Genomic DNA, 25,240 nt, shown 5'->3' on the forward strand with positions numbered 1-25,240 from the left:
TTCTCCTCTTAAGCGAAGCACTCCATCCCAGGCAACGTCCAGGTAAATCTCTTCCCTGCTCTCTTCAGTGCATTGACGCCCTTCCCATAGTGTGGTGATCTGCATGCAATACTCCAGCAGTGGCCTAATCAATGTTTTATAAAGCTGTCTCATAATACCTTTGCTCTTATGTTCTGTGCCTCGGCTAATGAAGGCTGATCTATTGTACACCTTGTTCATCACTTTATCTACCTATCTTGCCACCTTCAGGGATTATTGGATTTGTTCACCGAGGTCCCTCTATTTGTCAACATTTGGGGCTCTTCATTGTGTACATCCTGTCCTTATCAGTCCTCCCAAAGTGCATCACCTCACACCTATTGGGATTAAATTCCAGATGCCATTGCTTTGCCCATTTTACCGGCTGTTCCTGTAACCTAAGACTAATCTCACCAACAACAATTTTTCTGTTGTCTGCAAAATTGCTTATCATACCTCCTACATGAATATCCAAATCATTAATATATGTGACAAACAGGGCCCTAGCACGGATTCCTGTGGTACACCATTGGCCACAGGCTTCCATTCACAAAAACAACTCTCCACTGTCTCTTACTGTAAGCTAATTTTGGATCCAATTTGCCATCTTGCCTTGGATATTGGGTCTAACCGTTTGAACCAGTCTCCCATGTGGGACCTTGTCCTTACTGAAGTCCATGTTGATTACCTCAACTGCACTGCCCTCATCAACACATTGTTACCTCTTTGAAAAATTCAATCAATCCAGGAGAAAAAACATTTTAACTTTTATATAAACATTACATAATTCACACCATCATTTAGCTCATGATGAGGTCATCTTTTGGGGACATTATTCCTCAATGTTGCCAAAAATGCAAATTGATTATGATGTAATTTTCTAAGCATTGCATCTGGGAATCATGGCTGTCATATCTAATGGTCTATATGCTTAATTAATGTAACAATAGGGATAAAGAAAGAGAAGAGATGGTGGTGATGCAAATACTGTGCACTAAAGTCAAGTTGCAGATGTAAAGAAATGCACAGATAGGAACTGGATTAAGAGGGAAAGAAAAAATATAGAAACAAGAAAATAATTTAAAAATACCAAAAACTTTGAGAAGAATTAACCATCTGTGGGATTAAGACTCTGAAGTTTAACTTGTTCTCGTGTTTTTAGAGACTTATAATTCTTTTTCAAGAAATGCAATATTAGCTCACCTGTATACTGAGCAATTAAGGCAGAAAATGGAATCTTGGCCTCTATTGCAAAGGGGTGGAATATAGGGGAAAAGTTTTGTTGTAGCTGTACAGGGATTTGGTGGGAGCACATCTGGAGTACTGCATCCTGCATTCACCACCTCATTTGAAGGTTACAGAATACTTTTAAATACTTTTTTACAGCAATTGGGATGTTATCACAGCTGATATAAAGCATATTGCAGCAGAACAAATATCACTGCCCTATTAAAGAATTTGGACCTGGTTGGAGTATAAGTATTAACAAATAAACAGCCCATTGAAAACGTCTTCTTGGTGATATCATCCCAGGACATTGCCAAACAGGAAATGCCAAGAGTTATATAAGAAAGACTTAATTGAGCTGTTGTCTCCAACTAGGCAAGGTATGGAATAGTTACAGGATGTAAGCAAAATAAAAGATTTCACAAGCTTATTCCCAAAGCAAACAATCTCTGCAGGAATGCAGATGTACTTTTTTCACCCTTGGAATGGGTGGAATGTACTGCCTGAGTGGATGGTGGAAATGGGTACTCTCGCAACATTTAAGATGTACTAGGTCTGAGAGAACAGATGGTCACCCAGAGGAAATGTGGCTATTAATAACTTAAGTACAAATAACCCTGAGAGGGATGTAGCATTGATTAATTGAATGAATAAATCAAAGGGATGTTTTGTTATGATCAGGCATTGACCAGGGGAAGGTTTCTCTTCTCAGGCTGGACAAGATGTGAAAGCTATATGTTCTACCTTAGTCAAAAAAATGCTCATCTATGTTGTGTAACATTAGAATTAGATGACATCAGTCACAATTATGCTTAATGTGTAATCACTGCACAAGATGTGATTCTTAGGTCATCCCAGATCACTGTATCTGGGTAGCTTCCATGTATATGTTTAATCAAACTGTCAAACAAAGGAACCCGACTGATTCTGGCAGGGGTGGAGGTTGATTCTACTCCCACAACATCATTCATAAAAAGAAATGCACGTCTTAAGAGGCAGAGTAGTTGATATTTCACTATATTGATCTCTGGGATGCACATTTGCCCTTTCATGAAAGATTGAGCGGGGTAGGCCCATAGTCTCTGGATTTTAAAAGACCGAGTGACAGTTTCATTGAAACGTAAGATTCTGCGAAGGGTGGATGCTGTGAAGGTGCTATGAGGTGGAGAGTCTTAGAATTATGGGCCACTTCAGGCTGAGATGGGGAGTTGTGAATCTTTGGCATTCCTTACATAAAACAATTTTGGTTTCTGAGTCATATTTGTTCAAGACTGAGATAAAGATTGCAGAGGATCATGGATTATGGGGATCAGACATGGAGTTGTTGTGGCAAAAGGTCAGATCACTCAAAATATTGAATGGTTGAATCGTCTCAATAAGCTGGACAACTTAGGTTCTGATGTTCAGATGCTACCCTTTATCCTGATATTTCCAGGAACTTGTATTCATTTGAGATTTTGAGCTTTGTAGTATTTTGCTTTTGCTCTGGTTAATATTGTATTTTGTGATGTCCTGTCCATCATAATTGAGTTCTGAGTTGAGCATGTAACTATTGCATGTAAAATAAAAATTTCAACTCTTGCTTGTGGAGGTTATAAAGTTAGGATGGAAAATTAATACTTTGGAGGAATGCTAATTTGATGTTTTTGATATGAGCTGTAATGGTTGGAGCTTTAAAGAGCATGCTTCACTCATTAAGCAGCTTTGCTGCATCCGAAATGGGACTACTTGCTCTTACACAAGTGGAAAGAGTGGAGAAATGTTCCATTCTTTGGAATCCATCTTTTTAACTATGATGGCACAGGTACCAAAATTTACTGCTTCTTTTATATAATGGCTAGTGTAGTTGAGTGGCAAGATGTCAGTAGATAAATCTCCAAATAGTTGACTATTGCCAAACCATTCAAAATTGTGGCTATAATTTCAATGAAATATCACTAATGTGCTGAGTAGCTCTGGTGCACTAAGTGGCTTTATCTAGAAAGTATTATGGATGCTTGTGCTGCACATGTGAGTTGATTCAAGCCACACTGTAAGGTTTTCATTGAATGACGGTGAAACACTAGACCGCCTACAATTCCTTTATATTAAACACAAGACATTACTTTGTACTTGCCATTTTTTAGACCACCCATAATTCAGAAAAATAATTGGTCTTCCTTGGATGCAAAAAGTAGTACAGGGTGGGTGGGAAAATCCCAATGCTTGATTGCATAGAATTCAGACTGTGTTTTGGCCCTGAAATTTTGAGTCACAAAACACTGTCTGTGTACCTCCCACATGACACTAAAAACCCAAGCCTAATCATTGCCCTTTGCTTACCTCCTTTTTTTTGGTATTACAAAAACCGTGATATTTTTAAAATAACATGTATAAATACTAAAAGCAATCATCGGTGTTTTGGGCAGGCAGTTTTCACTGTTCTATTACTCTTGCCGTCTGACCATAAAGTAGTAGGCTTTCAAAATCCTATTCAATCTTTGTGCAGTATATAATCTGTTAACAAATGATTTCTCTAAGAATTTAGTAGTTAAAGAATTGCAGTTGCACAGGATGTTTTCAGTAACAAATTGCTGAATAGCCTAGTTGAAATTTATATTTCGTTAACAAAGGTTTGAATTTAATTTTCTTAGGTAACACACCATTGCTGGAGGGTCTAACTGGCATTAGCAATTTCCTTATCATTAAAAAAGCATTCAGATTTGGATCAGAATTTCCAACCACAAATGGGAGCAGGAAGGAAGAGAAAACTTGAACAGGCTGAGCAATTTGACAAAATTTTCCTGTCAATGGACTGTAGCTGAATAAATGTAACAAATGATCTGATGCTACTCATACTGCACTGAAATGAATTCATGCTGCATTCTATCTCCAGCTGCACATAACTGTATGACTATTCATGTTTGCGATGCTACATTTATACAAGTGAAGCTTTAATGGTCATTCCAGCAAATTAGTTGAACTCTAACCCAATCTTTTCTAAGACTTTGATTCTTGACTTCCTCTGTATGCCTCATCTTAAAACACAGGCTTTTAAAATGTCAGCCTAACTTCATCAATATTGTTAACATCCTTGTATTTCTCAAACAATATTATCTCCTGCTCCACATTAATATTTCCATAATTTAGAGAGAAGGTCGGGGGGAGAAAGTTTGGTGCAGTAGTGGAAATAAATACAGAGATTCCTTACGCATACTAATCCATTGGCTGTGAAATCCTTTGGGATGCAATGAAGATGTAAAATTGGTTAAAAAAATCCTCCTTCATCAACAATAATGACTTTTAACCTTTTTTTATAAAATGCTATATATGCGTCCCTGATATTAACTGTTTGGGTATTGCCTTTTTCTTGCCTCTAATTTAGAAATGCAAACATAACAGTGCAGTGCGCTTAAATTTATGTAATACTTCAATTTATGTATTTTATTTTCCCCACTAATCACTTCATATTTTTTAGAGAAACAGCAACTATTGTAATGTTTACTGTGCCATGCATGGCTTAGGATCAAATTATAATGAAAACCTTTCTGAATTGTAGTTACTGTTGTCAAAAAAACAAATTTTGCCCATTTTAAGCCAGAACATAATTGGTGTCAACTTTAAACACAAAATATTGCATAATTAAATTATTGTTAAACATTGGCTGATGTAATTATAAATGTAGCTCGTATTCACAGCCGTCCACCATTTCACAGGGACAAGGTTCAGTGCAGTAGAGGGCAGTATTGTTCAAATAATGGCTAGACTTTAACTACATGGTGATGTAATTGGCCAGATAAATCTTCAATCCTTTATGGCAAAAATAAGAAATTATTTAATAAAAATGTGATTGATGGTGTTTAAATGAGTGGTTCATGGTCAGAACAGACTTGGAGGGCTAAAGTGCCTGTTTTCATGCTGTATCTTTCCACAATTCTATTGACACTTCTTAATTTGTGACTTGAAAAGAACAATTTCTGAGAAAAAATTTTGTTGCCTAATTTTATTCCCCAATCCCGCCTTCCTGTTACAGCACTGAATCTGATTAGAGAATGGTTTATGAAGATGGTCATTTTCCAGTGTTTGCAGGATACTTGATCACAAAGTAGGAAATTGCACCACAGCTGCCAATTTTGATCCTCCTTTCAAATATTTTACAGATTTCAGTTTTGTTTTTTTTTTGGCTTGAGGTCAGGGTTTTCAGTCCTTATCCTGACTGAGATTAATTGATGATGCGAATCCGAACTCAACCATTAAATCTGGGTCCCTTTGGTTTGTAAATTTAAGAAACACATCAAAATGAATTTGCTAATGAAACCATCTAGATGTTCTGCTCATTGTAACATATTTATTTGCAGCACATTTTGTATTTTTATACAGCTTTTAATTTACTCAGACTGACCATTGGGAAGAAGGGATGGGATATCATGGACAAAGGTTTTGAGGAGGCTTTTGTAGATCAAGAAACACAAACAAATTAACCCCACTTTTTTGCCATAATCAGTAAAAGCAATTTGGTTACAGTTTGAACTTTATTTGTTTCACCATTTTATTTCTGTTTTCACACAAGGGATTGCTATTCTTCTGTTTTGCATAACAGACTAGTAGGCCACTGAAACTGTGATTCAAAGCAGCAGGAAATGGGTTTTGAGTTTTCTTCCACACAAGAAAGGCATAATCAGTGATGTAGTTGTCAATGGATAGATCTCACTGAGACAGCCAGTGCTGACTGATGATGATTGGAGCCTCTAGTGGAGAGTGTGTGCTGCCTTGTTTTCTTTGAAAACTGCAGGTTTTCCTATGGTTCACAGTGCAATTCATTCATTCTCATCCTGGAGTGGAAACCTATATATTTTTAAAGTTTTTCATTGGAACAAAGTATGGGGTAGAACTTCAATTTTCAGTTGGCTGATCTGATACCCACCACTATCAGGCCACACCTGAAGACTAATGTTCCACTTGGACTTTTTAGTTTTCATCCAGAATTCATTTTGAACATAAACAAGGATGCACAATATCCAACTTGTCATATGTCCAGCATGCCGGATGGTTCTTCTGGCCTGCCTCAGTGAACAGTGAATGCCCATCTCTGCCCAAGTTTACTGTTGGCAAGAACTCCCCCACCCTCTCCATTTTCCAAAGAAATTGAGGAATCCTGACTTCACAGTTATATAATTCAGATATTTAATAAACAAGTATATTTTTCCTTGGACTCAAATATATTAAGCCAACCTGTTAATAAACGATTCAGTTAATTTTACTTTGGATCTCAAGTAATTGACACAAACCAGTTTCAATCTGACTTTGAGATTGTGTCATCGCAGCAAAAGGATTGTCTCTAGATGAAGCTGAAGTGTTCAATGTCATGAAAGTTCAAGAAACAACTGTTACTGCTTATTGCATTATTATTTTTTAATGCACACTACTTCCATTTTAACCACTGATACCTGAATGATTTTAACAGGTTGAAATGGGAACTATGTGCATTAAAATTGACAACCCAGTTTTGCTTTCCTTTGACAGTTGGTTAAGCCACGTCCCAGAATTTGAATACTTATAACTGTCTTCAACATTCATGTATATTGAAAAATAAAATTTAAAAATATATTAAAAATTCTCATTAAAAGTATATTTTTCAAAAAAAAGACAATACAAACCTAAAACACAAAACCATAGAAATTGCAGAAAAATAATTAAATACATTTAGTTCAATTAAACCCAAAATATAAATTACTTCCCCTTTCGGAGCTGTTGCTCTCCAGTGAATTGATTGGAGCTACTGAACCTGTACTGCTTCGATGCCCAACCTCCCCAGCATAACTGCTGTGAAACTGCAGGGAGTCACTCATGTAACCATTGGACACTGTGAACATTCATGTTGTGCGAGTGGACCTCAGAAATGATTTAGATTGTCAACCTGGCCCTTGCTGCAAAAAAAACTTGAGTGTAACTTGTTTAATGCTTGGGATGTCTAAATAATGAAAAAAAGAAGGAAATCTTGCTTGCGTCAAATACCTAAACCATTCCTGTTGTCCTGGGTCAGTTGGAGACCAGCACATTAACTCTGAACATTATCCTAGGGTCACTTGGGGGCATCTAATTGCCATGGCGTCCCATCAGAATTTAATGATATTGGAGTAACTAGCACACACTTGTGCATTGTGCCTTTCGTTTTACAAAAAAAATTATAACAGTTTATATATAACTTTTTTTTCTTCAGAAATCCAAGAATATGCTCGGGAGATAGGAATTGACCCTGACAATGAACCGGAGTTAATGTGGTTAGCCAGGGAGGGCATAGTGGCACCTTTACCACAGGAATGGAAACCTTGGTAAGATGGCTGTAGATTTTTACTGTTTGTAATATGATTTCAGTAAAGTATAATGATTCATATGACATTTTAAAACTTACATATTTAGTCCTTGCAACTTAAGCTGAGTTGTAGGAAGACATTAGAGCTGTGCTAGCAAGCATTCCAACATTGCAGTTTTTTTGCTTTCCCTGGTCTGACCTATTCTTAAGTTCAGTATTCATTTATGGGCCACTAATTAAGCAAAGGTTTGCACAGTGAAAATCACTTGAATATACTGGGCTAAATTATTAAGTAATGAGGACAGGCTGCAGAAACTTAATTGTATCCCTGACAAGATTGAAGTTGAGCTTACTGAGCTGTGAAAATTGCAAAGGAACATATAAGAGTAGATACAGACAACCCGCCTGGAATGAATTGGAACACTTTTAAAATGGTAGCCAGGCCATCACCAGTAATTACAAGAAAGATTCCAGATCATAGAATTGTGGAAATATGGATCTCTCTGTTTAGCCCACCACACAACAGCTTATAGGTATTAGGTCAATTGGAATTTATAAGATGGAGATCAATAGGTTTTAGTTGCAAGGATACAAAGGCAAGTTAATTGATTTGAAGTACATACCAGCCATGATCTGATTGAATGGCACAACAGGCCCAAGGGTCTGACTCCTGTTACTGTCCTAATCCAGTCTTGTGCAACCATTATTTGTCTGCCTTAGCCTATTCCTCTTTCATTTCCATATCTACATACATGTTTAAAAAAGGGTTGCATGTTCTATCATGCTTCGACCTTCCATCTGTTAATGGCCTTTTGGGAATTCAGCCATTTACATTTGGGACATAAATCTTAGAAAGGTGAGTCGTAGTATCTTGGGTGAAGAGCTTGATTTCTGTGTCTACCTATTATGTGGTATTCTTGTCTCTAAAACCCTAAGAGTATACTAGCTTAATTAAACAGTATTCCAGATGAAAGAGGGTTATCATGATTTTAAAATTTATCTTCTTCATCCAATATTAACTTTACTGTTCTATTACATATTGTTGGATACAGGGTACTGTGCCAAAATCACAAGTTGAAGAATGTCTCATGAGTAAAATAGTTACTGTGTGTCTCCAATTTCATATACATCTTAAATGTTATTAGATCCTAACTAAAGTTTGCAATTTGCAAAGTTATGTAAGGTCACCTCCATTGAAATGAAAAAGGGAGAGCTACAGAGGAAAGAATGGCAATCAAGTGAAAGTGGTGGGATGGGGAGAATTTGACAGTTTCTCCAAATTGGGTGTGAATGCACTTTGTATTTGACCAAAGGAAAAATGAAGTTTAATGGACCCTTTTTAAAATGTCTTTATTTTATTAGAAAATGCATGTTCCCTCAAAAAAATGTAATGTGAACCAAATGTTGGCAGCCCAGGGTTTGCTTGGCAAAAAAATAAAAACAGCTGCTGCCTGATGATTAAATGCCGGGTAGCACACAAGAGCCATTTATTCTTTTGTACACTCGGGGCTACCGACATTTATTGCTTAATTATAGGATTCTGTGTAGAGTAGACAGTGTTTGTTTAATCATAAATGCACCATTTCAAAGTTCAGTGGAGCCTACATAAAATCAGCTTTAATAAGGTCAAATTCCACTTAAAGAAAATTTGATCAAGAATGTGGTAGTTTTATATTGTGATGAATTGATCTTCAATGACAATCCATTAAAGTTAAAATTTAAGTTTCATTTGTGAATTAACTTTTAAAAGTGGTTGTGTTTCAATTAAACTAAATTTTTAATGAATTATCATTAAAGATGTATTCCTCTGTCATCCTTTGTCAGGGAACAGGAACAAGCTGGTTGGCCAGCCAAGCTTTTTCAAAAATTATAGTCGTGGTGCTTCTCATTGTATTCCTGGCTCTCAGCATTTTTTGCCATGGACTAATGTTCAGACCAAGACGCTCCCAATGAGGAACTGGCACTCAGAAGGAAGTGCAATCAGAATTACACGTTTCTGCTTCTGGCCTCTGACACCTGTTTTTGTCCCTGTGGAATTCATCTTGCTATCAAGCAATACCTTTTACTTCACGAGTATTTACCATTTTGTTTTCTTTTTTCAGTGGTTATTATCTTTGAATTAATAATCTTTGAGGCAATCGTATTTCTGTGTGAGGGTACTTTTTCCTTTTTCATTTTTAGCTGGTGCACCTTAAAGTCTAGAAAGGTGTATTTTTTGCTTTGAATTTTGCATCTAGATGTAATGGTCATTGCCTATCTTTTTTAATTGCATTCATTATTTAAGATCTTTACTTTTGGGGGATTAACTCAAACTTGCCAGTTCCTTCATTAAATCCCCAGTTCCTTCATTGTATCAGTCTCAGAGAGTTACCTTTATATCTTTTTTTATGTACATATTAAGATGGCCTTTATATCCTTCCTAAAATGATGTACCCACAACTGAATACAGTATTCTGAATGACATCTTTTAACAGATTATACACAACTTGTATTTATATGTTTCCTTTAACATTACAACACATCCCAATTTTCACAGGCACATTATTAAAACAATTTGATACTGATTTCAAGCTATTGGTGCAGATGACCAAAAGCTGGTCAACTGGGTAAGTTTTGAGAGTATCAAGCAAGAGATGTGCTGAGGAAGAGAGATTTAAGGATGGAAATACAGATGGGGATTGGTCTAGGAAAGATAAAGAGAAATGTAAAGAAGGTAGGAAAAGTGGAGATAGAAGTGAATGGGTTTAGTCCCATTTCTCTAATTACACTGTATTTATTAAAATGAAACTATATAAAACACAGAAAAAAAGGAACAAAGGCATTCAGCTGAGTGATATCCTTTCATCTTCAGTGATCTGCACTAATCCTATTTCATTGTACTTATCCCCATGTCCTCCTAGACTATTCCTTTCAAATACACATTGAGTCGTTTCTCAAACTGTTTTTTGCAAAATTATCCATTCATATCTTACAAATATTTGTCTTGCTTTTATATTCAGTTACTGTAGTTGAAAGTCAAAATCTTTTCAGGCCTATTGGCATTTTCTATCTGCATCACCTTTTGACCTGTGTATCTGAGCTCCTAATCAATTTGTTTCCTTTATTAAGAATTTTCCCATTTTGTACATGTTTTTCACTGTACTTTTTCTCAAAATAATCAACATAAGATTTTGAATTGTTAGATAAGCTGAATGGAGTATCCAATGAGATAAGAATAAATTGTGATCATTTGATCTTTTTTATTTCCTTATCTGTTTCCACCTATCACTCACCAGCCTTTGTCTCTAAACTCCATCTTCCCTCCCCCATCTGGCTCCATCTGTCCATCATCCCTCCCTTATCTAGTTCCATTTAGTATCTTTTAGCCCCTGTCCCATCCCTCCCTCTTACCTCTTTATACTGGCTATCCTACCTCTACACTCTAGGTTCTGATGCTGGGTCCTGACCTGAAACATTGACCATCCCATTGCTTCCACAGATGCTGCTTGAGCTGCTGAGTTCTTCCAACAGTTTGTTTTTCTGCTCCAGTTTCCAGCATCTGCAGTCTTTTGTGTCTCCAATCATTTAGTCAACTTCAGAAGATTTTTGTTCTGGAGCCAGAACGCAAGTCTGATTTGATTGTAATCTCAACTCTGCTTTCCTATTTACCCATGGAAATCTTTCATCTCCCTGATTATCAAGAATCTCTCTAATTCTGCCTTAAAATATTCAGACTATTTTTCCACTGTCCTTTGAGGTAGAAAGTTCCAAAGACTCTCAGCCTTCTACTCTCTCAGAGAGAAAAGAAAATGACTCATCTCCAATTTAAACAGTAACCCTTGGTTCCAGATTTCTCCACAAGCTGAAATTTCCTTTGGTCATTCATCCTCATGATCAGTCAACCATTTCAGGAACTCCTTGCCCAACTTCCCGCTCGTCACAAGAAGGACCACAGTGGTTCAAGAAGCCGGCTCAATAATTTTATTGGGGAAAATTAAGGGATATTAAATAATAATTAAAGGGATATTAAATGAAGGGTGGCACAACATGGTGGGCCAAAGGGCCTGTATTGTGCTGTATTGTTCTGTGGTTCTATGGTTGATCTTGTCAGCAACCCCCTCAAATGAATAAAGAAGTAATTAAGTGGGTGATAAAATTCCTCATTCCTCAAACACAAGCCTCCTCAAATGCTGTTGCTTAGAAATTCACCCCTTAATACTACTATAACCACTATACTATAATACTATACTATAATATATAATACTACCATATACTGATATATACTAATATATACTATAATATATAATATATAAAATATAAAAAAATATATAAAATATATAATATAATATATAACATAATATGTACTAATAATATAATACTACTATAATATGTAATACTATAATATTATAATACTACTATATACTTAATAATGCTAAAGCCTCCAAGTAGAACTGAATTTCATTGGCAGACCAGAGTGTGCTGCTGATACTGTACAGCACATTCAGTGTTGCTGATCGGGAATGTGGATTTTCCCTAGAAATTTTGGGTGTGTTATGCTGCTTAGATCTATTGAAAGATGAATATCCTTTTAGTAACTTTTATGTTAGACACATTTGCATGTTCAAGTGAAATTATTCATGTCTACGAATGTTAATATCTTTGACAACTTATTTAAGGAAACAAAACCATGTTAATACTTTGGTTTTAGTGTGTCCTTCCTGTGTCCTACTAATTAATAGTTTTTTTCTGTTGGTAAAGGAAGAAAATTTACTTCGGAGCCTTGCGTTCTTGATTGCTTAATTTAACCACAACTGGTTGAAGGAAATATCTGATTTTTTAAAATGAAGAATAAGTGATTGAGAGTGGTTTAATAATTGCACTGACATTTTGCTCTTTATCTGTCTGTAATTTTTTATCTGACTATATTTGTATGTTGAAATGAATGTAGGCAATTCAGGGTACAACACTAATTGCATCTTCTGAAAGCTAATTTGTTATACAAACTTTAAAAAAACATTTTGCCATAATAATATGAGTAAATTAAAATCTTCTAGATATTATAAAAGCAGCTACTTGTAACTTATTAAAACTCATTATGAGGAGGACATGCATCTATCTTACTCTCGATAAAACTGCTTTGGGTAATCTATGATCAGTGTCACTATTTTCACAGTTTAACTTTATTTACTCAAGTAACAACACATCTTGTACCACTTCCGGTTTATCAGTAATAAACCAAAAATTTTGGAAAGTCTCAGCAGGTCAGGCAAGATCTGTGAAGAGAGGAACAGAGTTAATTTTTCAAGTAAATGAACTTTCATCAGAACCGATTAAAAGATTATCAACCTGAAATGTTAACTCTGTTTTTAGCAATTACATTTGCAGTATTTTGTTTTTGCATTTCTTTTTATCAGGGGTAATTAGCACATTTTAGTGTTGTCAAAGTGGAGTTTGTTGTCATATGCACAAGTACATGTTATGTGCAGGGGCAATGAAAAACTTACTTGCAGCAGCATCACAGGCACATAGCATCATATAAGCAGCATTCACAAGAAAAACATAAATTAAACATAAATTGCACACAATTTTTACAAGAAAGAGCACAATTAGAATGAAAAAAAAACAAAGTCCATTTTAGTACAAAGTGATCATAGTGTTGCTAAACGGTAGTGGTTGGGGTTTTACCGGTTGGTTCCTGTTAGGAACATAAGCAAGATTTATAATGGCTTTTGGGATGTGATTTGAAGTGTATATTTTTAAATAAGCATTTTACTTTTCCCGAGGTAGCCAAGATGTCACAGGTGATGTCTATTACTTCAATTTTGTATCGGGCCATTCAACCTGGGACCATCCATGTGATGAGCAATACAGAAACCTGGTTTCTATGGAACGTGAAAAACTGCACGCTCTAGGTGGAAGCAAAAAGAAAGAAAAGAAAAAGAAGAAGGAGAAAAAAGAGAAGAAAGAGAAAGATGCACTTAAATCTACAGTAAGTTTTTATTCTTGAAGCAAAATGTAATAATATTGGCATCCTATTTTTCTTATTTTTTTTTCAAGCCTGTTTTTCCTCTCTAAAAGGCATTGATTCCTTTTGCATATTGTCTCAATTGTGCTGGCTGCCATCTTGAACAAATGCACACATGTGAGCTTTCAGACTGAACAAGAGCAAGTTATTTGCCAGATTCTGACCTCATCCGTCATTCATACTTGCAGGCTCATTGAGTAATTTTGGAATGGGAAGGCTGCTGATTTGTATTGCCTCTATCTTATACCTAAGCCAAGAGCATACAGGCCAATTGTAACTTGGCAAATGACTGAAGTAATCTAGCACGTGGTGGGTAAATACCAACGTTAACCAGTTGGGCAGATTGTACCATTACTCAGTTATATCTTTCCTATGTCTGTACATGCATCTTGTTGCTATGGCTTAGCTCCTCATTGTACCAGGGGGCTGAGCAACCAGACACGTTCTTTCTTAAGGTTCTTTTGATGCACCAAAGACTTGTTCAACTGAAATCTCACTCGTAGCTATACTATTATAAATTAACTATTTTGCATCATAGTATAAAAATCCTTATCAGCCTTTACTGCAACTGTTTGAACTACCATTTGTGTTCAAGTAATATTCACAGTGAATACTTAATTAGGATTAAGTGAATAATTTAATTTTCACAAGAAATATATTTAATTCACATGTTGGTTCGTCCTAATAATGATTAGTTTTATTGAAGACATCTTACAAAAGATGATATAAATATTGTCATACCATTTGGGATAAATATACCTCATGTAGTATAGAAAAAAAGGTGGGTGGGGCTTTGATGCATTTGATTTGTAAGTATTAAAATATGATTTTAAAGTACTTAAAATAGTGTTGAATTGTAAGGTAAGATCTTTCTTAAATAAAGATTTTTGCATTCAGAAGGGAAAGCTGAAACTACAGTTTATGGATGGGGCAAGAAACAGTGAAAGGAAAAATAATCATTTTGTAGCAAGGGACTAACATTAATGATATTTAAACGGTACGGGTAGTTTTACATTTTGTTTATGTGCTTCAATCATTTCAATCATGTACTTTTCAAATACAAAACACGTACTGTGTCTATCCTTTCTCCATTTAGTGAACTGGAACTTCATTGTATGCTATCTTGTTATTTCAAATGATTTTTACTTTCTTTGGGGTTGCATATGCAAGGTTGGTTCAGGTCCAACAATGATGTGGGAGGCAGGGCATGTGGCAAATCATCTCACCACAATAAAACAATGTTTTTTAGTATTCTTATAAAAAGAATCGTAACGTGGAAGATGCGGCATTGTTCCCAATACATCAAATATTTTAAATACCTCCTAGATAAATTTCACATTGTCTTCAAGCTTTTTTTTGTCCTTTGTTTAGGGAAGCCAGTTAGAACCAGGAGTACTTCCTTCTCCATCATACTGTAGCCTAGCTTGCTCCTCTCATGATTCCCTTCATCACTTTACAAGTCGTGAGTATTTGCATAATACTCAGAATGAGGATACAGACCAAATAGATGCTAGCACCTTGCAACCATCTTTGAAATCAATGCAATTCAATAAATGTATAACTGGCAATTTCCTGAGTAATCTACAACCTCTGAGAAGGGAAAGTGGTCATCGAAAAATATTTTCCGATGTTGAAAAAATTCTAGGAAGAACTCTCCCTTTTGGTCAAAGACTTGTAGCTAGTGATCTACATAGGCCAGAAAAAGCCAGGATGGCTGTTGAGGCAGGTAGATGCTGGAGTTTGTCTGAATCCAATTTGGATAGACTGAGTTTAGGACATTTAACAAATAAAGAACCAGCTAACATACCAAAGAAGCCAGTAGAATATAAAACTGCTGAACCGCTACTGTCTGACAACAAAAGAATTTCATTTGCACTTGAGGAGCAGGTAATTGTATTCAATGACACAGAAAATAAGAACTGTCCAATTGAAAATCTTCAGGAAGGTAATTCAATTCAGAATAATCAGCCAATTGATGAGATGCCACAAAGTAATATAGAAGAAAACCAGTGTGCTGAAAACTTGCCAGAGGAGTGTGATGAAGGGTCTGTAGTATTGCCAGTTCGTGACATAGACAATTTATTTTGCTTTAGCGATGATAATCAAATAGTGCCAAATTCTGCTGTTGAGCAGAAAATGATGACAAAGGTGCAAACTAATCAATGCAAACTTAATATGGTAAAGTGTGAGCCATGGATGCTAGATACCAAAGCCATAGACAATGAACAAAACACAGAACTATCTGAAAATGTGGGAGCAATAAACGTCCCCCTTAAACCATTTAGTCACTTTGGTGAAATTTTAACTGCAGGAACACTTTTTGATAAAGAAGACAACACTAAGAGAATAGTGGGCAATTTTAAAATTTCTCAAGCAAGTAACAGTGAAATAGTTAGCAAAAAAATTACTGAGAAAAGGAAGGTAAACTCTCTTAACCAGATTAGTGCTGCAAGTTGTTTGATGTATAATGTGTCAAAGAAAGATGGCCAAGGTCTGTGTGACGTTCTTGAACAGAATGAAGATCTTAAGTCAGAAAAAAACATCTCATCAGCCACCATAGATGTTTATAACCCTCATATTGATCAAAGCTTGAACCATTCAGATAAAGAAACTGACTCCTTGTCCTCTTCATATTCATCACTGAATCAAAATCTTCCCACTGCTTCCAACAACTGGCTGCAAAGTCCATCCAGCAAGAAATGCGAGGAGTCATCCTATTCAGAGGAACAGAAATTTTACCAGGAAATACTCAAAAAAGTTAAAGCAAGCCGAGAACTCAAAGAAGACTTTTCTGAAGATGCAGAGCAGATAACAAAAAGACAAACTCCCAAGAAACAAACTGAAAGTATAGCTGATGGGTTTGATTCACATGTTTACAATGATGGGTTTCAGTCCATTCTTTTAACTACCTCACACTGTGAAGAGAAAATTATTAGAATAGATCATGGAGTAGCAGTATCAATGGATGAGCTTCATGAAGCAATTGAATGTTCAGGGTCTGAAGAAGTAGCCTTCCGGAACCACCAGTTTTACCATCAGCCTGGGCAGATTACCCAAGCATTGGCAGAACTAGAAGAATGTGATAGGAATGCTGATCATGAGGTGGGCAACAACGCTAATTGGAATCTTAGAACTGAGGAGCGACATAGAGAGGGCACTGGAAAGGCAGAAGAAACTGTAAGTAAGATGGTTCCTGCCTAAAGATAGTCTAGAGATGTTGAATTATAAAGTAAGGCTTTCCTGGCTATTAGGCAGCAGAGAAGTATGCAGTTTATGGAGGTTCTTCACCACTTAATGCAGTTGGACTTTGTGAAACAAATGTATTTTGAAAAATTATTAACCTGAACCTGATTTTTTTTTAAGGTTGTCAGTTATGCAAAAGTAGGAATTTTAATTCCTGTCATTGATAGCATCATGATTGCAAACAGCTATAAGTACAAATACCCCCTGTTAGGAGATGGTAATGCCTTTTTTGAGGCAAGGGTATGCAATGTTCCCAGGCATTTGATGAAATAGTTCATTTTTCAATGAAGTGCACCATTTTTGTGCGTGTTTGTTTATTTAGTTGGAGTTTGTTCTGAAACCTGTCACCGATGAGCACATTCTTCCTAACCCAATAAATTGGTATTAGTTAATCATTACTTCCTAATTTGCTTAATCTTCTATATTTTTTGTCCTTGTTGATGTTTGGGATCTACCTTCCTCAATATTTTATTTCAAATCCCCACCTCTTTGAGTGACAGTAATTAACAGCTTTTAAAAAAATCTGGAATTAAACAATAGGATTTCCATGTCAAATTTAAAATAAACCAAATAATTTGGCAAAGGATCAGTATAATAAAGATTACTCAACATTAAAGCCTTAAGCATTCTTATTTACCCAAGATTTTGAGTGCCAGTAATCTGCAAATCTGGTGTTCAGCAATCTCATTTGCTTCCTTGTGTCTCCCTACTGCTGTGAAGCCAGGCTGGTAGACCCTTTCTTGTTGATTTAGCATAATAAATCTTTCTGCCAGGGTATGCTGGTTATAAGAAATGCAACTACTGTTGTTTTGTCAACAGTGGTTGCACTTGCTATTTGCCTCCACATGGTACAAAGCATTTGGATTTCAAATGGAATTTTGTCAGGTCTTCATGATTTCATTTGGCAGTTCTATATCTAAGCAAAACAACTAAATAAAAAAAATCATTGTAGTAAAGAACACAAAATTAAAGATGTTGAGGTTGCTGTGAGCTGATTTTATAATTTAAAAAACTTTTTTTTTATTTACAGCGTGGCAACAGGCCCTTCCGGCCCAATGAGTCCGCGCCGCCCATTTAAACCCAAATTAACCTATCTGTACGTCTTTTTGCAATGTGGGAGGAAACCGGAGCACCTGGAGGAAACCCACGCAGACACGGGAGAACATACAAACTCCTTACAGACAGCGACGGGAATCGAACCCCGATCGCTGGCGCTGTAATAGCGTCGCTCTAACCGCTACGCTACTGTGCTGCCCCTTAAGTATCATATTCCCATTGTAGACTACTGCAAAGAATTCTGTGTTCCTTGCTTTTCATTGTAGCTGCATCTTAAATTATGCAATAAACTAAACTCTACATTTCTAATTGCTGAATAAAATTTATAGAATTTCGTTTTTTAATAAAGATTTCTGATTTTTTTTTTGAAGAATATTGATACCAAACCAAATTTAGGGATTTTATTCATTAGGAGTGGAACCCTTTCTGCTTTAGATACCTATTGGCAGCATTAAATGCTCCCAAAACCAAATGTCTGCTTCAACAGTGCACCTTACTCCCAGCTCAGAAGAGTACTTTGCACAAATATATTATTTCCATTCCAAGTCAGCTTTATGTTTGGATACCTGTCCTTGAGGGACCAGATTAAGACTGCACATTAGTACAACTTCAGTTTTAAACATCACTTTTCAATTTCTGAATTATTGAAATAAGTTTTGAAGGAATTTGTTTGATGTTCACAAAAGTAAGAAAAAGCTTTTGAGTAAGACATCAATTTGTTCCTCTACCCTTTCCTAGTGCTTTCATTTCACTCCGTGTTTTGAAGAATAAAAGACTGCTGCGGTAGATATGAAAGTAGAGCAGGTCTAAAGTGCCGAAAGCAATTCCAGTAAACCAGAATCTTCCAGTTCATTTCAGGAATCGCTCACTTTTACATTTTCTTTTTCTTTTAATGTATTTTTCCTCTCTTAGCTGCTAAAGATTCACCCTAGGCATTGTGAGGAATTGATATGAAATACCTCATTGATGCATTTCATTCTTCACAATCACATTCACTTTGTTTTGCATGATCTTGCTTTCTGACTTAACCGATATGAACAGCCTGCTGATTAGGGTAGTTTACATGTGATTGACAGTAGAGGCTGTGTTGAATGCTCTGTATTACTCCCATTTGAAAATACGATTCCTTTTCTATTTCATTCTTGAAAATTAATATTGAAATCGAGGAATAAAAAGCAAATTGCTGGACAAGATCTGTGAACTGGTAGTACTTGAAGAAGCAATGGATAAGGTAACGTTTTGGGTGTAGACAGACCCAATCTTCATATCCAAAATGTTAACTCATTTATTCTTCCTACAGGTCATGCCTGACTTGCTATGCAGCTGAAAAATTTTATGTACTGGAAAGCAAACTAAATGCTGGAGGAATTCAGCGGGTCAAGCAGCATGTGTGGAGTCAAAGGGATGGTCAATGTTTTGGGTTGAGACCCTGCATCAGGACGAGGTAATATTTCTACAGTCCTGATTCAGAGTCTTGATCCTAAACGTTGACCATCATTTGCCTCCACAGATGCTGTTTCACCTGCTAAGTTCTTCCAGCAGTTAGTTTGTTTTTTGCTTCAGATTCCGGTATCTGCATCTCTGTGTCTCCACAGAATTTTATGTTCTTGTTTTAAATTTACAGCATCTGGAATTTTTTTTTGTAAAATTGCCCTGCCCCTCCAGAAACTTTATCCTAATGGTGTCTCTCCAAGCAGTTACAGTTGAGCACCTGAAGGATAAAAAGTGATATTTGCCCTTTGGTTACCCTTTAAATACATCGCTCATTTAATGGTGAAATTTTAACTGTGTTAAGTATTCATTGCTAGCAAGCAACCAATTTGGCTGTACACATTTACTTTTAACATTGTAACGCATGTGCCCAGCAGTTGTATTTTTGCAGAATTTTAAAGTTTTTTTAAAATTTTGTCTTCTTTATCTCGGCCCTGTTCCTAGTTTCATTTTCTTTTTGTTGGTTTCTGTATGAGATTGCATTGAAAAAACATTTTTACATTCTTCATTATTTGGGCTCTTTGGGTTAAAAATTTGATTTCCATTGTTTGTGCTAAACCCGCAGTAGGCACATAACACGGTTTATGTAATTCTGTTCCTTGGACTTCAATGGAACCAGGTTTCAGAATTGGAGCTCAACATACATATGTTTCCAAATTGTGCATTTAGCACTGAAGCCAAAGCCAAATTTTTGCTGCTCCGTGTCTCAGTAAAGATTCTTCAACCCATGCTTAACCTATTTGCCAGGTTCTGTGAGGTGAGTAAGCTATAATGTTGATTCTAATCACAGCAAGTCACAATGCAAAAAATCCACAACATCTTTGTGTAATTGCCAGTGCCTTTTGTTCACTAGTATGAGCAAAAGCCAGGCTATAATCTTCTTTGGATGAACAAGACGAATTTTAAGTTGTTATTCATTCACTATCAGAGGCTGATTTGATACATTCACAGTAACATTGGCACCCAACCCAGGAGTGAAAATGTGAAGATATACAGTCCTTCAGTGTTTCAGCAGAAGGTCTCAGATGTCTATTTATTTTTAATATTCAGAATCATGGAAGTGAAATAACCATTTCCTCCTACTCAGCCATTTGTCATCCCAAGTGATGCTCTATTCCCCATTTTGAATACGAGGTCCAAATGCCCAGCTGGAGTGTAAGAACTAGTTATAGGAAATCCGAAATACACTGCTATGAACATGCAGCAGGTCAGTGAGCATCTTTGAAGGAGACATTTCAGAAGTGGACCCTTTGCCAGTACTGGTCTAACGAGATAATGTGTTTCATTGTGTTCAATCATGGCCAATTCACAGTCTCGGCATAGTTGCTGAATTTGAACATGGTTAGTATTCCAAATGGTTGCTGCCTTGAATGAAATTACTTTGTAGATGTAGTGTGAGTTTAGAATACTGAAAGAATATTGCAATGGAATAGGACCTTGGTGAATTTTAACCGTGAAAACATAGACAATTTAATAATTTAAAGCCCTCTCTTTAGAGTTGCTGGAGCAATTGCCTATCTGATGAGGAAATGTAACACTTTCTGAATTCTAGGTATCGCCCTTGTAAATCCACTGTGATTTCTTAGAATCTTCTTTCAGATGCAATTATAGAGTGATGTAAACAGTTGTAAATTTCCTGTACTGCTCTCATTTTCCTGATTTAATTTATTATCATCAGTAAGCCAAATGTGTAAAGATGGTAGAATAAAAGAGAAATGGGAACTAGAAAGTTGATTTAAAGTGAAATGTTCTCATCAGGAATTTGTTGACCAAGGCCTACCAGATTTTGTTTGTTTCTTTAAAAAAAAGAACGTACTGGTTAATGTATTTGCCTAAGCTCCTTTTGTAGGTCCCTGGTGTTCACTGAGAGGAGGCGTAAATGACCTGTACACTGCCCTGCAACAATGGAAATAGGAAAATATGGTAAAGCACCTGAAATGACTCTCCAGTCTTCGAGCTTTCCTCCTCGTTCTTCCATGAACACTGTTCATGTGAGAGCTTTAACCACAATTATTGGCAGGCTCCTCAGTCATGTAGGAAGTGAACACCATTACAGCTGAGCTAAATTCCCACCTATAATAAAAATGGGAATTGATATTTTTTATGACTTTAGTTTGGGTAAATTAAAATTGCATCAGCCAGCTGTGACTCTTCAATCTACATGGAATATTCTTTGTTTTGTGACAATATCTAATTGGTCAGTACCACAATACTTATATTTAAATGGTCTCAAATAACATTGGAGAATAGCTTCACAGTGCTTGACAGAAGCATAATAGGATAAAATTGAAATGGGCAAGGGAGCAGGAGAGATGCAGAGATATGGGGAGGAATTTAAGAGTTTAGCACCTAATTGGCCAAAGACAGAGAGGTGAAGGGGCATGAAGAGATCTGAAAATGAAGATGAAAAATTTGACATCAGAGGAATTAATGCTGTTTAGGTAATGAAGGAAGATAACCATGGTGAGTGGGATGGTCCTTGTCAGACTAGACAGCAGAATTTTTAATGAAAAAAATTATTGATAATGGAGATTTAGGTGCTGATAAAGGAGCATTGTCTGAGCTAACGTGGGACACAGGAACAGATAGATGGACGGATGTAAGATTGTGTGAAAGGAAGGTCATGTTGTGACAAAGCTAAGCTTGTATGTAATGTGTATGGAGAGAACCAATAGTACACATGGAAGTCTGTGTTGCAACTGTGCCAGTCCACTTATTCACTGAGGACTTTTGTTTCTGTATTGGTTTGTGAAAACACATCTATTGTCCATGTATACGATTTTCTAATATTGCTACTTTGTCCACAATAGTTTGAGAAGGTAATTTTCTGAGGTGTAGATGTAATAGCCATGCTAGCTCAACTGGTGGTTTCATTCGAGAAAAATTTTGGTTTTTTGAACATGTTTCTTATTGTATTAGTGACATGCATAAACCAGCTTAGATTTGATTTTTAACCATTTTTTTTATCTTGGGGATAAAATGGTCTAGCACTCTAATTGATATGTGATACTATTATTGAACACAACATATTTGCCTGGAGAATGGTGACATGGATACAGGACATTGGTGTATTATATCTTTTCTTTTACTACTGTTGTGTGACAGACTCCCCTGCTGGCTGCAGAAGCTGCCTACTGGACCAAAGTTACATCTAGATAAACCACGCCTACAGCAGATGAGAGTCTAGCAGGGATACTAGGGGCTGCCTGCATGAATCCAGGGCAGGTATTCTGGGTACTCAGCACTAATAAATAAAGTCAAAGTATTTTTTAAAATTTTGCCAGCACTTAATGATGGTAATGCCATTGAATGTCAAGGGTAGATGGTCAGACTCTCTTGTTGGAAAATGGCTATTGCCTGGCTCTTCCATGCATGACTTTTACTTGCTCCTCATTAGCCCATGCCAGAATGTTGTCTAGATCTTGCTGCATGCAGATAGCTGCTTCATTTGCTGAGAGATTATGAATGACATTGAACATTGTGGCATTAATAGCAAACATCCCTACTTCTGATCTTATGACTTGAAGGAAGGTCATTCATGAAACAGTGGAAGAAGGTTGGGCATAGGATTACTGCCTTCATGTTCTACTGCAATGGGGTTGGTTGGCATGCTTGACATCTTTTTAACAAGGTATGACTCCAACCATTGAAATGTTTTCCCTTGATGCCATTTTACTGGTGCACCCTGTATCCCCACTCAATTAAATGCTGCCTCAGTGCCAAGGGCAGTTATCTGAGCTCTGCACTTCAGCATTTTGGCACGTGTTTGGAATAAGGTTGTGATGAGGCCTGGAGCCTAGTGGTTCTGGCAAAAACTCCAACTGGGCATTGGTGACAAGATGATTAGAGTGTAAGTGCTGCTTGATAGCACAATCAATGATCCCTTCTGTCACTGTTGATTGTTGAGCATAGACTGATTGGGCAGTAATTAGCCGAATTGGATTTGTCCTGCTTTTTGTGAGCAGGGCGTAGCTGGCAATTTTCCACATTTGTGGGGTAGATGCCAGTGTTGTAACTGGACTGGAGACTGAAACTGAATCTCGTTCTAAAGTGCAGGTCTTCAGTACGATAGCTCGGATATTGTCTGGTCCAATAGCCTTTTCTGTTCTGATGCTCTCAGCTGTTTCTTGATATTACATTGGCTGAAGTCTGGTTTTTGTGATGATGGGGATATCAGGAGGAACCTGAAGTCTGTTTTTTATGATGATGGGAATATCAGGAGGAACCTGAAAGTCTGGTTTCTGTGGTGGTGGGGATCTCAAGAGGAAGCCGAGTTAAATCATCTATTCAGCACTCTGGCTGAATGTGGTTGGAAATGCTTTAATCTTGTCTTTAGCAGTCATATGCTATGTCCAGCCATTGCTGAGGATGGGGATGTTCTTGGAGCCTTCTCATTCCCTTAGCTAGTTAATTATCTACTACAACACAGAGTAAATGTAGTAGGACCAAGGGGCTTCTATTTAATTTGTTGGATGTGAGGTTGCTTAGCTCCATGCATTGCAAGCTGGTTTTGATGTCATGTACTGCAGCCTCACCAGGTTGCATCTTATTTTTTTTCAGGAATTATTTGGGCTGCTTTATTGTTGTGCATTAAGGTCTTGTTCTCTGCATAAATAATACTGTAGGAATTTAAGAAAGAACATTTAATGGTTGTACACAGATGATGCTGCACATAGATTAATTTTTTAAATTCTTCTCTGAAGTAATCTCCTAAACACACAAAATTCTTGAATATAAACCTGGGGTTTGAAAATAAAATTGGGGATTAACCCAGAATTCTGATCTCTGACAAGATGATATTTAAATGTCAGTCATGCTGCAAACTCCCTACTGCCAGCACAAAACATTTAATTACACAGTGTTTATTATTAAAGATGTTTATTGTGTTTTTTAATCATTGAAATTGAAAGAAAATCAGAATCTTGCCAATAGAAAATATTTTTAGTTTTGGAAAATTATCCATATTATCAGCATAAATTAGTGTTTCAGCTTGATTAGGCATCATTAGTGCAGCATCAGCAGGCAACATTAATCCCTTCAGTCCAGGCACTGAAATTGACTGGCTGTGCTGCTTCATAAACAGTGAGCCACAAAGCTGATAGAGTATATCGAATAACATCTTTGCTTTACAACATAGCAATTTGGGACTCTCAACCGAGTAATAGTTTAGTATGCAGTGTGAGAGAGATGTTCTTTTATCTGATCCTATCTCCAAAGTACTCTATATCCCAGGTCTGTGTTCCCATGGTCTATTTTCTGTTTGCAAATCTGCTACAATTTTTCCACAAGACGCTTAGATTTCAGGGATATATTTTGGAAAATATATTCTTATATGCACTAAAATCACGATTCTTTTGTATTGCATGCTGTGTGTTTCTGTTATTGGACAGCAAGAGTACAGCAATGTCTGTCATAAAGAGAACTGATTTTGTGCAAACCTATTAGCAGAAAGAACTTTATTTCATTATATGAGCTTCAGCAAACATGATGAAAAGGGATAGTATGTTTGACAAACCTTTATTTAGTGGGCCATGTTTTATCCTGTTCATATGAATAAATGGAATTGTAATTAATTTAGAACAACTGTCTTTGTTGCTGAAGCTTAAAGTATTTTTTTGTAAAAGCTATTTGAAATCATTGCAACATGATTTCTGGATAGATTCAAACCTTAGTGTATTTGAATTTAATGAATTCAGTTTATAATAATAAATCTTTGTCCTTTGGCATACATCATTCCCTGCCTTTAAAAGGATGACACTGAGACAACTTGTGAGAGTACAAATCATGTCATTTTTAACTAATACTGGGGGACAGTGGCTGCCTTTAGTTTTTCATCATGATATGACTGAGATGAGTAGATGAAAAATCTATGCAGATTCTCCGTGCACACTGTTAGAAGGGGTAAACAG

General features: G+C 36.5%; 1 protein-coding gene across 1 annotated transcript in view; it reads left to right on the forward strand.

The window, feature by feature from the left end:
- LOC127583595 (centrosomal protein of 164 kDa-like) overlaps positions 1–25,240 on the forward strand; it is a 164,061-nt gene that overhangs the window by 33,197 nt on the left and 105,624 nt on the right. The window contains exons 3-4 of the mRNA XM_052039718.1: positions 7,445–7,556; positions 13,304–13,505. Of these exons, the coding sequence (XP_051895678.1) occupies positions 7,445–7,556; positions 13,304–13,505 (314 nt within the window). The remainder of the gene's footprint in view (positions 1–7,444; positions 7,557–13,303; positions 13,506–25,240) is intronic.

The sequence above is a fragment of the Pristis pectinata genome, chromosome 27, assembly GCF_009764475.1.
Source record: "Pristis pectinata isolate sPriPec2 chromosome 27, sPriPec2.1.pri, whole genome shotgun sequence".
NCBI classification, from domain to species: Eukaryota; Metazoa; Chordata; class Chondrichthyes; order Rhinopristiformes; family Pristidae; genus Pristis; species Pristis pectinata.